At 33.8% G+C, this 15,193-nt stretch overlaps 1 protein-coding gene across 5 annotated transcripts in view; it reads right to left on the bottom strand.

The window, feature by feature from the left end:
• Positions 1-15,193, bottom strand: part of TAX1BP1 (Tax1 binding protein 1) — a 77,275-nt gene that overhangs the window by 50,843 nt on the left and 11,239 nt on the right. For all 5 annotated transcript variants that reach the window (XM_087429114.1, XM_087429108.1, XM_087429109.1 and 2 more), the window contains exons 3-5: positions 9,587-9,689; positions 4,733-4,920; positions 1,365-1,523 (exon numbers count right to left, since the gene is read on the bottom strand). In XM_087429114.1, coding sequence (XP_087285240.1) covers positions 1,365-1,523; positions 4,733-4,920; positions 9,587-9,689 — 450 coding nt within the window. The remainder of the gene's footprint in view (positions 1-1,364; positions 1,524-4,732; positions 4,921-9,586; positions 9,690-15,193) is intronic.

The following is a 15,193-nucleotide window of genomic DNA, read 5'->3' as shown; positions in this document are numbered from 1 at the left end:
GCACGCTCCGCTGCTGGCGGCCCAGGTTCAGATCCCAGGCACACACCGACACACCGCTTGTCAGGCCACGCTGTGGCGGCATCTCACATAAAATGGAGGAAGATCAGCACGGATGTTAGCTCAGGGCCAGTCTTCCTCAGCAAAAAGAGGAGGATTGGCATGGATGTTAGCTCAGGGCTGATCTTTCTTACCAAAAAAAAAGGCTAATGGTAATAAAGACAGAAGACTTTATTGATGTTTATAAAAAGATTTACAATTGTACACACTGCTAGATATTACTTTATCCTCTAACTCAAAAGAGTAATCCTCAAATAGAACAATGCAATAGAAATCTTTTCAGAATTTAAGCCATCTTTGTGTATCATCTCTGCTCAGGTGTGCAATATACAACCACTCCACTGGAATATAAAAATTGCTGAAAATCACTGCACTAACAGTTCAACTAACAACTATTAAGCAACTACTCTAGGCCATGTTGAACAAAAAAATAATGGAACAGATCCATCTCATCCTTAGAGAATAATAGGTCAATCCTGTAACATATAAGCATGTCCAACTAGTTATAAGTAAAGTTGTGATATGTATACTCATAATCTCTGTAAGTTTGTTGAAACTAACAAACTACTTTTCTTGTGAATATTTTAAAACAAATCAATGACTAGGTGATTGCTTTTTTTCCTCCACTGTTTTTGCCTACTAACTTAAATCTACTTGTATCTCTAGTGAGGCCACACTATTTTATACTTCTCTTTTTCTTAACTCATAATGGTGCCAATTGGGTATTTTTTAGGATAATTTACAGCATTTCTCACATCAAAGATTTCAACATGATATAGTCTACACAGAAATAGAAATATAATTATGTACACCTGAAATTTATATGTTATAAACCAATGTCACCTCAATAAAAAATAAATTTTAAAAAAGGATTTCAAAATTTTGTCTAATACTGTATCTTATTTCACTGAATTCTGCTTTTTCAATAAGTAATTTTAGCTACTTTATTTTCTCTTTATTCAGTGCTTATTATTCCTAATTGTACCTCCAACTCCTCCCCCCAAAATCAATCAAATATTCTACAATTTACAATTTACATCTACTAGATATAAGGCATCTAGAAACAGTTGTCAGGGACTACCTCATCAAGCCTGGTACCAAAAATCTAAAAGTATTTTAACCATTTACAACATAAAAGAAGCTGTAGCAGAAAGTTGATAGGAACTGACCTATTCTTGTATAAATACCTAAATTTATATTTTTTTCAACACGTTTTTCACTCACTTGAATTGGCTCAGTTCTTGAAAAAAGTGGGTTTCAGGAAATACATTATCATCCCCAATTAGTTACATTAAGACACAACTAACCTTTTGCTCTGCTTGCAGTTGTTCACATCTTTCTTTCTCATGGTTAAGTTCTCTTTCCATTCTTTCAACTTGTTCTCGAAGTTGTGTTGTTTCTTTTTCCAGAACGGCAATTAACTTTAACAGTTCTTCTTTTTCTTTCATGATTTTCTCAATTTTCAACTGTAAACAAAAAATTCATAGTTTTTTTATAATCCTAAAATACGTTACAAATTCAGGTTTCCATTTCAAAAAAACAGTGAATCAATTCACAGAAAGAACTTTTACAAACTTTCTACTTCATATCAATCAGCCTCTTTTAGCCTTCAATTAGAAAAATTCATGAATCATAAATTTAAACCATCTTTCGGTTGGGCAAAGAAGAAAACATTTAAAAGAAAGTATAAAATTAATTTTATTATGAAGTTGCCTGCTAATCACTTTTCAAATCAGTACTAAAAATAAGGCATATTAGGTTTCATAAGTGACTGAATTCTGGGCTTTTATTGAATAATGATCAGGAAGAAAATGTGTACCTCTTCTTGAATGCAAACCTCCGGGAAATCTTTGAATCTATTAAGAACTTCCTTATGTATTATATAAGGCCTTCATCTATGGGATTACTTTTAAAAGTTTTAGTTCTTTAAATAAGGCACTAAGGAATAACAGTTTCTACATATATAATGGCTGCTATTTCGCTAAACTAAAACTTTATAAGTAAATACAAATTTTAGGACAAAACACAGACTGTAACAATACATTAACAATATAATTCATTCTTGTGGGGACACTAATAGTTACTCAGTTCAGGAAAATCTAAACTCCAATATTCTAAAAAATTGCTAAATTAAGGGACCTAAAATGGTAGTAAATAAAATGGTTAATATTTCTCTTACAACAAGAAATCTTTGATTCTAACAGGGAAAGAAAGAGACTCAGAGGGAAGACTTCACAGAGGAAGCATCATACATTTAGCTAAAATGTTTTCCCCCGTATACCCAAGTCAGTTTTCCAAAGTCATGGAATCAAACTGATTAAACTCTGATGAAAGTTAAAGAATTGAAAACTTTTAAAATGCTGCTACCTCTTGCATCAGACCAAATGAAAATGACAGGACTAAATACCCTCAAAAGAGAAAAGTTTATTTATTCATTGAACTTATTTTATACCTTATCTATCTTTTAAAAAATCATTTTTGGCTCTAAGCTTTCTGGTAGCTTAAAAATGAAAACACATCTTGACATAGTGCAATTAGAAACATTATAAAAGAATCACTTTTTCCCAGTGACTCATTTAATTGGCACATACTTGCTGAAAAGTTTACTGAATCTTAAGTAGAATTTTTAAAAGGAATTCAAATTAAATAAAAATGTATACAAGTCTCCCCAATTTAGAATTTTGAAATCTTTCAAGCAAACAAAATAGTTAAAATTGTACAATGAACACCTATACATCCATCACCTAAATTCACTAATTATTAATATTTTGCCATGTTTACTTTATCTGCCATTACATACTTAAGTTTATTTATGTAATTTTTTTTTTTGCTAAATATTTGAAGCAAAACTGCAGACATTTCACCCCTGAGAACTCAGAGCAAGTACCTCCTAATAAGGACAGTCTCCTATTCAACCACTACCATTACCATAGCTAAGAAAATTAATAATAATTTCATAACATCCAATCCACAGTCTGTAGTTAAATATCCCCCACTATCCCAAAATATCTTTTTTTAAAAATCAAGGATCCAAGCAAGGCTCATACATTGAAGGATTATGTCTCATTAATCACTTTTAATGTCAACAGTGCCCCCAGATATCTCACATTTGTACTAATTTTGTGCAGTTTTAGATAAAATCATTAAAGATTTTGATGAATGAGGAAATTTAAAAGACTTGTCAAAAAACTGGTCAGAATATAAAAATATTTTATCTCAGAAATATCTACCTAAGAGATAGCAATTTAAATTTTCTTTACAAAGTATTTTTTATGAGTAGGAAGAAGTGAAATAAATTGTGCAATGTCCCAATTTACTTAGAGAAGGAGCACAAAAGAGAGAGATGTTGATGCCAAAATGCCCGTTGTTTTTCTATTGGAGGCCCTGAAATCAGGGTGGTCTAACAAGTATTCAAAATGCTGCAATATAAATGCTAACTGCATTCTTCTTAAGAACTGGGCTTGTTTCAGCATCTTTGACTAGCATTCAAATACCAGGCTAAAAACCTTGATCATCAGAGGGTTGTCACCACAAAATGTTTTAGTCACCCTATAAAAGTTACATTTCTTTATTAAGATAAGAGAGGAATTTCTGGAGGGGGAAGGGCAGATATGGAAGAATTCACAATAAAAAATGATTGGTTCCTTCTAACCATCTTCTTTCGACTGTCTTAAACTAGTATATGTATAACCTCTTGCCTTTTTTCTCTAATCTCAGTTTTTGAAGATAAATAAAATGAAATAAAAGGCATAAAATATTTACATATAAAAAATATCCACCTGACTATAAAGAAAAATCAATGCCTTGCCATAGACTAATATGAATGTAAATTAATCAAAAATGTATACTGAACCAATTAAAGAAGCTGTTTTTCACAGAAACTCAAATGTAACATTCTAATTTTTTAGGTTTAGGGTAGAGATACTGAGAAATATCTTGAAATAAGAATGTTGTTCTATTTTCTCCTTCAATAACTACTAAAAATTAAGATATAAAGCATTATTAGACCATCTACCCAGTAAATTTCTATTGGAGCCAATGCAATGACTTCAAAATATTCAATAAAAAAAAAGTGGTAAGACACTTTTCACTTTTCTTTTTTAAATTATGGTTAATCGAGGCTTATTCATTTGGTCAGATAACAGGAAAAGAAATCATTCTAAAAATTCTCAACCTAAACTAAGAGACTGGGATGCTTCCCTGATTTACTGCCACATTTGGGATAGAGCATGGTATAGTGAAATAAAGTTCACATCCAATTACAGTTAGATTTATTGCTTTACATCACTTTCCCACTAGCTTCACCCTCCAAATCTATACTATTCTACAAGCAACAGATTAGGCCACCACTAAAGAAGAAAGGTTAGGATAAATGAACATTAGGAAAGCTTTAGGTCTAAATTCTCTCTATAGTTATTTACTGCACATCTACTGTGTACAAAATACTGATAGGCCCTAGGGACAGTCCCTGACACAGTGAAACCAACAGCATAACTGTGAAAGAAAGATTTTTTAAGTATTTCAAAACCGACACACTAAGTTTATTATTTTAGTTAAAAAGCATTTGATTTTCAGGTTATACTCTTGCATAATCTGAAAATTCTTAAAATGCCAACCAACATGAGCTCTGTTCTTACAATTAACTATGAATCACTAGTTCACTGTTGGTACCAACCTCAAGAAGGCCAGCTTTTGTGGTCACCACCAACATATCTGAATTTCCTTCATCTTCCATGGTAAGCAACTCTTCAACTGGAGAAGAAGCTCGAAACTGGAAAGGTGTACTTGCTCCACGAATTTCACCCTTATGGGTGACATAACAGAACTGATAAAATTCTCCATCATCATTTGGAAGGTAATATCCTAAGAGGAAGTTAACAAACAAAAAATTATTCAACTTCCGATTATAAGATTAATGTTATTTCAATTTAATTTAACAATACTTGCCATCTCCTCTCATTCTTGACCCTGTTCTAGGCACCTAGGATACGTCTTTCCTCCTATCTTTCACAAATTATCTACCAAAATTAGACTCTCCCTTCTTCCCTAAACATGCCGATATTTTTCTTATCTTAGGTCTAAGCTTATACTCCCAGAATACCCTTCCCCCTATCTTTACTAGGGCAAAACCAACTTGTCTGAGAAAGTCAAGTATATAGTTTTCAATAAGAAAGAGGCTGGAGAAGGAGCAAGGGAAGAACAAACATAATAATCTAGGAGGATTGAAGGTGGGAATATATCATTTAAAAAAATCTTCCCACAAATTTGACATTCATTACATGTAAAAGGGAGATATTAACAAAACGAATATGCTGCACACGTGAATTGTGTAAAGGCAGAAAAGAAGATGAGGTCCACTAGTACAGTAGAACAAAAATAAGCTTTGGAACCGCACAGATTTATTCCGGAATTCCAGCTCTATCACTATTATTTACTTAAACTCCCTGAGCCCCAGTTTCTTATCTGTAAAAGAGATATGAAACCATCTATCTCAGAGTTCCAAAGTATTTATAGATAACATATTTATACCATCTAGCCCACTATCTGACAAATAAATAATGTGTGTTCAGTATTTGTTCCTTCTTTCTTCAACTCAATTGCTACCCTCTCTTTTAAATTTTGCTGGATTATCTTAGCTCAAAATTAATCTTTACCTGCTCTCTCCAAAGCTCCCATGGTATTTTTTACAGTAAAACAAACAAAAAAAAACTCCACAGCATACTTTGCATTACTATTCATTATATGCATGCTTTATATCGTATATCAAGACCTCAGAAATACTGAGGGCAGATATATAATACATATAAAAATTCTGGAATCCCCTAGAATGATTTGTAAAAAGTAAGCATTCAATGATTGCTAAACGAACATACAAAGATGAATATATTCACCTTATCTTAGATATTAATATCTACCCAGAAATCTGTAATAACTATGCCTGTTACTATTCTTTCATATCTTGAAATTTTCAGCCTCATTATTATGATATCTACTTCACTTGATTTCACTCTAAAAAATAGCTGGCCTTTTTCCTTAGAAACAGGAGGGAGGGGCAGAGAAAAAACAAGATAAGCCTGGAACATCTTGTGGTGCTTGAAAGTAAGAAAAAAGTCCTCAAAAAAGAATTGGAAGAGTGGAGGGGAGATGTCAAAAAACACAGGAGCTCACCTGATGGAGCTCCCAATGGCCAAAGAAAGCTATAACAATTTAAAGAATAAAGAAATGATAGTATTAGACTTTATTCCACAGAAGAAAATAAATATCCATGAGTCCATGGAAAAGAGGACAACTATTCCTAACATAATAATTCCAACAAATAAAAGTACAAGGAATGAGAATAGAAAAGCATCATTAGGCAAACACAGCAACAACTGTTGTAGGCAAGATCCACTGATACATACTAAAATTAGTGGGTGAAAGTCTGAGGAGAAATCTCAAAGTAGCTCCCCCATAATATTCATTAATTACAAAGGGAAAAATACTGATTTTACAGTGGAGAAATCCAGCAGACACCACCTTAACCAAGTGATCAAGATTAATACCACCAGTAATAAAGATACATGGACATCAAGTACTCCCTGATACAATGCACTGAACAGGATACAATGTCACTTCTATGGTATTCTTCCTGAAAATGTATAACCTCAATCTAATCATGAGAAAACATCAGACAAGCCCAAAATGAGGAACATACTACCAAAAAGAAAAGAAAGAAAGAAAGAAAAAAGACTGAACAGTAGTCTTCAAAAATGTAAAGGTCATGAAAGACAAGGACAGAATGAGGAACTATCACAGACTGGAAGAGACTAAGAAGATATGACAACTAAATGCAATATGGGATTTTGGATTGGATCTAGGAAGAGAAAAAAGAACACTACTGGAAAGACTAGTGAAATGTAAGGTCTGTACTTTAGTCAACAGTATTGTACCGATGTTAAACTCCTGGTTTTTAAAAATGTATTATGGTTATGCAAGATGTTAGGGAAGCTGGGTGAAGGGTATATGAAAATTCTGTGTACTATTTTTGCAACTTTACATGTCAAACTATTTCAAAATATAAAGTTTAAAAAAAAGTAATATAGAGGTAAATCTGGCAGTATATTTTTAAAAGTTTTTAAAAACCCCACCCTCCTGTATCTACTAAGTTTATTAACCCACTGCTGAGTAACTTTGCAAATGGCCACTAGACTTATTTAAAAAGTTTAAACAGAAAACAAAACATAGTCTGACTAATCAGCTCTGGTATCATGACATTAGAAATTCTACAAACTAGATATTCAAGATGTGATTTTAAAAAATCTCACAAAAATAATCCACTAAAAACTATGGTTCAAATACCATTTGAGATACAAGATGTAGTTATTCAGAGTTGCAATTTAAAGCTGTCTAGAAAAAGCTCTCATCAGATTAATAACATTAAAAATAGAAAAAAGTCAAAACCAAACTCTGAGTCTAATTTTATGGCCTGTGACATTAGCAATCAGTCAAATTACAATAAACAAATAAGAGTCCAATTTAGGAAAACAATTATATATTTTTGTTAATTGTTCTGAGTTTTGCATTTCAGGATCCTCACGACTCATCCACAAAATGAGCAAAGTAATTTGGATTATGCTTTAAAATCCCTCCTAACATTAATATTCTATGACTAAGTTTTTCATGACTCTATCTTGACTTCTTTACATAACAAACAAACAAGTCTTAGGCAGGCAGAAGTTTTATTTCTGAATTTCAAAGTAAAAACTAACATGATCAATCTTCAAAAACTTGTAAAACTTACTGTGTTTATGCTTAGCTCCCATGAAAATGCTTTTAAAGTATAAATAGAAATAAACTAGATGCTTTTCTACTTTTACTGATTTTAAACTTTTTGCTAAGTCACTAATACATAAATTCATTAGTTACTATAATAAATTCAGTAAGTTAACTTATTTAAGAAAACTAATCACATTAAAAATGACTGGAAATAAACCCACAACTTGTAAGAATCTTAATAAATCTTAATAACAAAATCTTAAATACACACTTGATTATCTAAAGAAAAGGCTATGAATTAAAAGATAAACTACATATATAATTTGTAACATTTCTTAATCCATAAAACATCTGTGAAGATCTAAACCTTTGCCTACTTTACAACACAAATTTTATCCTTTGAATATTTGTTTCTTGACATAGTACATAAGGAAATTTTTTTATATATGCAAGCTCCATGTGGTCACATTGCCAACTGATGTTCACACCAAACATATACAAACCTCAGAGTAAAAAGTTTTTTTAAAAAACATAAACTACCAAAATCCAAAACACTGACAACACCAAATGCTAACAAAGACATAGAGCAATAAGAACTCTCATTCATTGCTGGTGGGAAGGCAAAATGGTACTGCCACTTCGGAAAACAGCTTGATGGTTTCTCACAAAACTAAACATACTCTTACCATATGATCCAGCAATTGCACTCCTTGGTATTTACCCAAATGAGCCGAAAACCTACATCCACACAGAAACTTGCGCATGAAAGTTTATAGCAGCTTTACTCACAATTGCCAAACTTGGAAGCAACCAAGATAATCTTTAATAGACGAATGGGTGAACAAACTGTGTTACATCCATACAATATAATCTTATAGGTTTCCTTTGCAATTCTATGCATGTCTATTAAAATATTATACTGAGACAGAGTCCATTAGCTTCACCAGACCAAAAAGAATCCACGGCATAAACAAGACTAAGAATGTTCTTTAATACAACTCAAAGTCAGTACAATTATAATGCGAAAATCACTCTGCAGGAAATTCTGTGCTAGATTTCTAAATAAGAGTATTTTGGGGGCCAGCCCCGTGGCCTGGGGGTTAAGTTCGGCGCGTTCCACTTAAGCCAGCCGGGTTCAGTTCCCAGGCGCTGACCTACACCACTTGTCAGCAGCCACACTGTGGCAGCGACCCACATACAAAATGGAGGAAGACTGGCACAGATGTTAGCTCAGGGCAAATCTTCCTCAAGCAAAAAAATAAAAATAAAAAATAAATAAGAGTATTTTTAAAAGTCTGTATATAATGCCAAGGTAACTTAAGAATAAATTTTATATTACTCATTTATATCCACTTATAGGCAACTTTCCCTACAGAATTAATATAACTACTCTATAGATACTGTTAACTCATCTTTGTAGTTTTGATATAGGATAGTTTTCTCACCTCTAATTTGTTATATTACTCTAATATCAGTAATAGCATCATTTTCTCATTTGAAAAAAAAAATCATGAAAAGAAAAGATGTGGAAAGAAACCCACTCTCTTCCACGAAAGTTAAGATAAACAAAAAACCTTTTCAATGTCTACATAAAATATCATGTGACCTCCACTAGCTATTTATATTCTTATGACTTTTGTTAAAAACTAAGATACTAATTAATTGAACTTTAGTATGCTGGACATGCCTAAGTAGATCATTACTATGGGATACAACATTTTTAATGGCAATAAAACATCTAATTTCACCAAGTTCTACAGTTTTCAGTTCTTACCTTGAAATACTAATACACAATTGACTGTTAATCCTTCTACATAATGTTCAGGCATAGGGGACCATAAAAATGTATAATAATCACGAGCAGTACTCCATCCAACCTAAAAAAAATAACAAAAACATGAAGATTCTAAGTAGTTTAATATTAGAGTGATATAACATATTGTTTTTTACTGCATCCTAAAGTGAAAACATGAGTTAACATGTTTACAAACCATGAGTATTTTAACAAGCAAGTCAAATTTTTATTACGATTTTTATTAAGCTATAACTTAATGCTATAAAAATCTATATAAACTGAACAGTAGAGTTTCTACTATGTATCAAAATGCAATCTAATATCCAATTTCTCAAGGAAAATCTTAGTATACATATGATCAAATATAAAAACTTACTTTGCTTAAAATTTGATTTCACTAAACATAAGTTTTTAAAACTTATTATTTTACGTCTCAAATTTAAGTGTTTTCTTTGAATTAGATTTCCTCCTCCCCCTTAAATCCACTAACTAAACTTCATCTCTCATCTTATCTCTCATCTTTAGTAAGTCTTGCCTGTAGCAATTGGTAAATTTTGTAAAAGGCCTTTATTATCAAGATGTTTATATATACAAATAGACCACCTATGTCCCACCTATCTCTAAAACATCTTCAACTTACAACACGAATATATACGTTACATATCTCAGTCTTATTATTTTCCAGATGGACTGTACTGTGTTAAATACTGAATATTAGAGATATTTAAAACAGGTACTAGATATCCATTCGCCAGTAATATTATAAGAAATTATGCATCATCCACAGGGTTAGATTATACATATGTTCTGTAATTCTGATTGATCTAGGATTAGCGATTACAGAATATCAAAGCTGGAAGAATCTTAGTAATCTTTAGTTTCTAAAGGAGCATTTTCAAACTGAAGGTCACAACCCAGCAGGAAGTGCTAATTATCAATTTAGTGGTTCACAATCACGTTTATTTTTTAATTGTATAGAATTAGAAAGTATCAGAGTGCATGAAGGCTAAGTACAGTGGGTAGTGCCCCCTTGTCCACAGGGGATATGTTCCAAGACCCCCAATAGATGCTTGAAACCACAGATAGTACTGAACCCTATATATATTACGCTTTTTCCTATACATACATACCTATGATAAAGTTTAATTTATAAATTAGGTACAGTAAGAGATTAACAATAACTAATAATAGAACAATTATAACAATATACTGTAATAAAAGTTACCATATATCTTAGCAACCTTAGCACACGATTTTGGTTTCTTTCTTTCTTTATTAAGTCAAGAACTTTCGCCTTGTCACTTAAAGGAAGCACTTTATGGCTTCTTTTTAGCATATCTGAATTGCCAGCATCACTACTTTGTGCTTTGGTGCCATTATTAAGTAAAGTAAGGGTTATGTGAACACAAGCATTGTTGATACTGCAACAGTCGATCTAATAACTAAAAGGACTACTAAATGACTAACAAGCAGGTAGCGTACACAGCGTGGATACCATGGACAAAGGGATGATTCACACCCCAGGGAGGACAGACCTGGACAGTGTGCAATTTAAAACTTATGAATTATTTATTTCTGGAATTTTCCATTTAATATTTTCAGACCTCAGCTGACCACAGGTAATTGAAACCACAGTAAGCGAAACCACAGGTAAGGGGGTACTACTGCAGTGCCTCATGAAAATTTGTTTCAGGCGTATTTGCATGCAACTTTGCTAGGTTGAATCACAGAAATTTTTTCTTTCTGTAGTCATGAACAATAACGTTTGAAAAACACTATCCTTTACAGATGAGAAGCTTAAGGAATCTGTGATGTAAGTGATTTACCTCACCTGTGTGAGGCTCAGTTTTTTCTCTCAGAATTGTTAGATTAAATTAGATGACGAACATAAAAGCAGCACTTAGCAGAGTGCCTGACCCATACTGAGCGCTCTATAAAAGGTAGTTTTTGCGAGCACAGTATATTGTAGTGATTGAGAGCATGGGAAGTAAGGTCAGACTGCCAGAAAAGATCACTCACTAGCTATATGACTTCAGACAAGTTATTTCTGTTCCCTCCTCTCTAAAATGGAGATAATGGTAACAATCTCAAAGGGTTGTACGTGTATTAAATGAGATAATCCCTGTAAAACACTTAGCACAGTGCCTAGCACATTAGTGTTCATTAAATGTTGCCGTTCATTAATACCCAAGGACACACATCCTATTAGGGACAGTGATCTTGACTCTACAATGTTCTGTCCCTCATTTCAGATCCCCCAATGCTTCTGCCATCTCCCAAAAGAGAGCCTGTCTGAAGTTTATCCCCCAATAGATACACTTAGTACAAATCGTACCTTGCATTCTTTGTCCCTGTCTATACGCTGATTTTGAAAGAAATACTAACTAAAGCTACATCTTTCTTTTTTTGTGTGTGTGAGGAAGATCAGCCCTGAGCTAACATCCATGCCAATCCTCTTCTTTTTTGCTGAGGAAGACTGGCCCCGAGCTAACATCTGTGCCCATCTTCCTCCACTTTATATGGGACGCCACCACAGCATGGCTTGACAAGCGGTGTGTCGGTGTGTGCCCAGGATCTGAACCCTGGCCGCCAGCAGCGGAGTGCATACACTTAACTTCTATGCCATGGGGCCAGCCCCAAGCTACATGTTCCTTGAAAAAAGTCTCCCTAAGTGAACAGGATCTACCTGGACCAGGTAGTCAACAGAAGGGCTGAGTGTACCATTTATTTGTGACGGCTGACACACAAAACTGCTAACATCACAATTATAGATATCTGATTCAAGTGGCACTGGGAACAGCAGTTAACAGTCTGTTAACAGCAGTTAACTGAATGTTTGTTTTGGAGTAAATTATTATGCTCATCTTACAAATTAAGAAACTAGTAAATGGCAGAGTCAGGATTTGAACCTCAAGTTTAAGCTCTTAACCACTACTCACTCCTCTCCTGGCTGGAAATATAAAATACTCTCATACTTTCTGAAATTCCACCTCCTTCCTTCCAACACTGAGTCTATAACTGTACAATTCTTAAAAGAAGTGAAGTTGACAAAAGACAGACACAGTAAGGTAAAGAGGGAAAGCTCTGTTTCTAGCTGTCTTTCATGAGAAGAAAAATAAAATGGGGGAAATGAGATCTTTCACCACATAAGAAAAATATGTATAAGTAAAGAAATATGTTGAGTGGTTTGGTCCTTGCTGTGTTTTCTCCAACTAAATCACAATAGCTCAGGCTGTTTCTTATTGATTGACTACAATGGTAACTTATACTTTGCTTTCCTTTATTGCATAAGTCTGGGCAACTCTTCTCAAGAGAGTGGGCCACTGTGCTGTGAGATGTCACACGTACCCTATGATGAGCTCACTGAGGAACTGGGGTAAGATGCAACCCTATCTGAGTATAAAAATCAGGAACATAGAACTATGTTTCAAACACTTTTTGAGGAAGGAAAACTGAGCAGTAGTTCTTAGGCCACTCTGGGAGAAGCATGTCAGGCATATAAAAAAAAATAAATGTAAAAGTTTCTCAATCTGGAAAGAAAGAGAATACAGGCTCCTTTAGGATGGGTTTATCTTAACATGAATGCATAGCAGAGCGGACCACAGGGGAAGAAACACAGAAGATAAACATTTGAAAATTATGTCAGAGCATATGGTAAAAATAATAATCAAATCTAATTAGAAGAGTCAATAAACCACAAAGTGTCCAAGTCACAGGTTGTTTCTCTTTGTTTTATTTTCTGGTCACCTAGCTAGAACTTGATAGGATTTCTGGACTGCAGATTTCAATCCCTCAAAATGCAAGGGAATTTGCCTTTTAGTCCATTAGTAGCAAGTATGAAAAAAACTATTACATTTAGAGTTGGTAACAGCAATTTTAAAACACTCAAAAACTGCAAGAATATGACAACCCTTAGAACAATGAGACTAACAGTCAGCTAAAATTACCTATGACTGTCAAAATATATTGTCTCTAGGAGTTACACTTGAATCCAGTTAACAGAGTCTATCTATGTTAAGAAACCAAAGCAACATATCTTTCACATAGTTTAGATTGGTGAATTACCCTAGTACTGGGAATCACTCTTCTGTTACTGATTCAATAAACAAAATAAGAGATAAAAAGGAAATTAAATAAGGGTGACATGGAAGGAAAAAAACCACAAATGTGTTCCCTTTAAATAGGATTAATTTTTTTTTTTCCTGAGGAAAACTCGCCCTGAGCTAACATCTGTGCCAATCTTCTTCTGTTTTGTATGTGGGTCGCCACCACAGCATGGTTGCTGACGAGTGGTATAAGTCCATGCCTGAGAACTGAACCCAGACAGTTAAAGTGGAGCACACCAAACTTAACCACTGGGCCACAGGGTCGGCCCCAGGATTAACACTGAAGAAAACAAGATGGATGAGAAGTATTGATCCTAGAGAAAATTCTGAGAGGGAATGTAAAGAAGATCAGAAGGACATCAAGGTTACCTAGTAAAAATAAAGATATTAATAAATTCTAGAGAAATCTTGAGAGAAAGACAGAAACATTAGGGTGGAGAGAGCACTTGTAAAGAGAGAGAGACAGAGATCCAAAGGGGTCAGATTTGGGGGGAGGGATAAAGAAAGACAGACACAAGACTAGGAGTGGAAAGGCACTGAAAATAAATTTGCTGGTTATGTATAGATAAATATAAAACCTACAAAACAGTATAAAATGAGTTATGAATTTTTAAAATCTAGAAAAATAAACACCAAAAAGATGTATAACATTATGTTATACACGTATAACAGATGTATAATATTAACAACAGATATTTCTGGGGAAGGTGCAGGTACAACGGGTAGGCTCATTCATTTTCTTTTCTTTGTATACACTGTAGTTTTCAAATATCATATCAGAAGAACCTCTGTTCTTCCTTTTTTTTAAAAAAAAAACTACAAAAATGTCTAGATATAGACGGGGAGGATTCAATGCTGATCCTAAGATAGAAATATCATAAATAGTATAAATGTCCTTCCATGAGATAAAATGTTACACAGCTACTTATATTAATAAGAAAATGATTATAATCATAAGTGAAAAATTTCAGGACATCAAAAAGGGCATGCAGTACTATTCCAACTGCATTCAAAACATATGCATTAGAAAAAAGACAAAGTCTTCTTCCTTAATAAAAAAAGACTGAAGGAAATACTTAAAACTTTAACAGTGCTATCCACCGTTATTAGGTAGGAAGTGAGCTGGGCAATGGGACTGCTGGTCATATTAATTTCTTTTTTTTTTTGTGGGGAAGATCAGCCCTGAGCTAACATCCATGCCAAGCCTCCTCTTTCTGTTGAGGAAGACTGGCACTGAGCTAACATCCATGCTGATCCTACTCCACTTTATGTGGGACGCCACCACAGCATGGCCTGACAAGCGGTGCATCAGTGCGCGCCTGGGATCCGAACCCGGGCCACCAGCAGCGGAGCGCACGCACTTAACCGCTATGCCACGGGGCCAGCCCCTGGTCATCTTAATTTTATCTTTCATATTTTCTGTTTTGTTCCAATTTTTCAAAAATTATGATTACTTTTACAACAGGAGAATATTCTTTTC

The sequence above is a fragment of the Ceratotherium simum genome, chromosome 1, assembly GCF_057802395.1.
Source record: "Ceratotherium simum simum isolate JZ-2026a chromosome 1, ASM5780239v1, whole genome shotgun sequence".
Taxonomy (NCBI): domain Eukaryota; kingdom Metazoa; phylum Chordata; class Mammalia; order Perissodactyla; family Rhinocerotidae; genus Ceratotherium; species Ceratotherium simum.
Note: the sequence above shows the minus strand (reverse complement) of the source record. Positions and strands in the feature narration are given on the sequence as shown.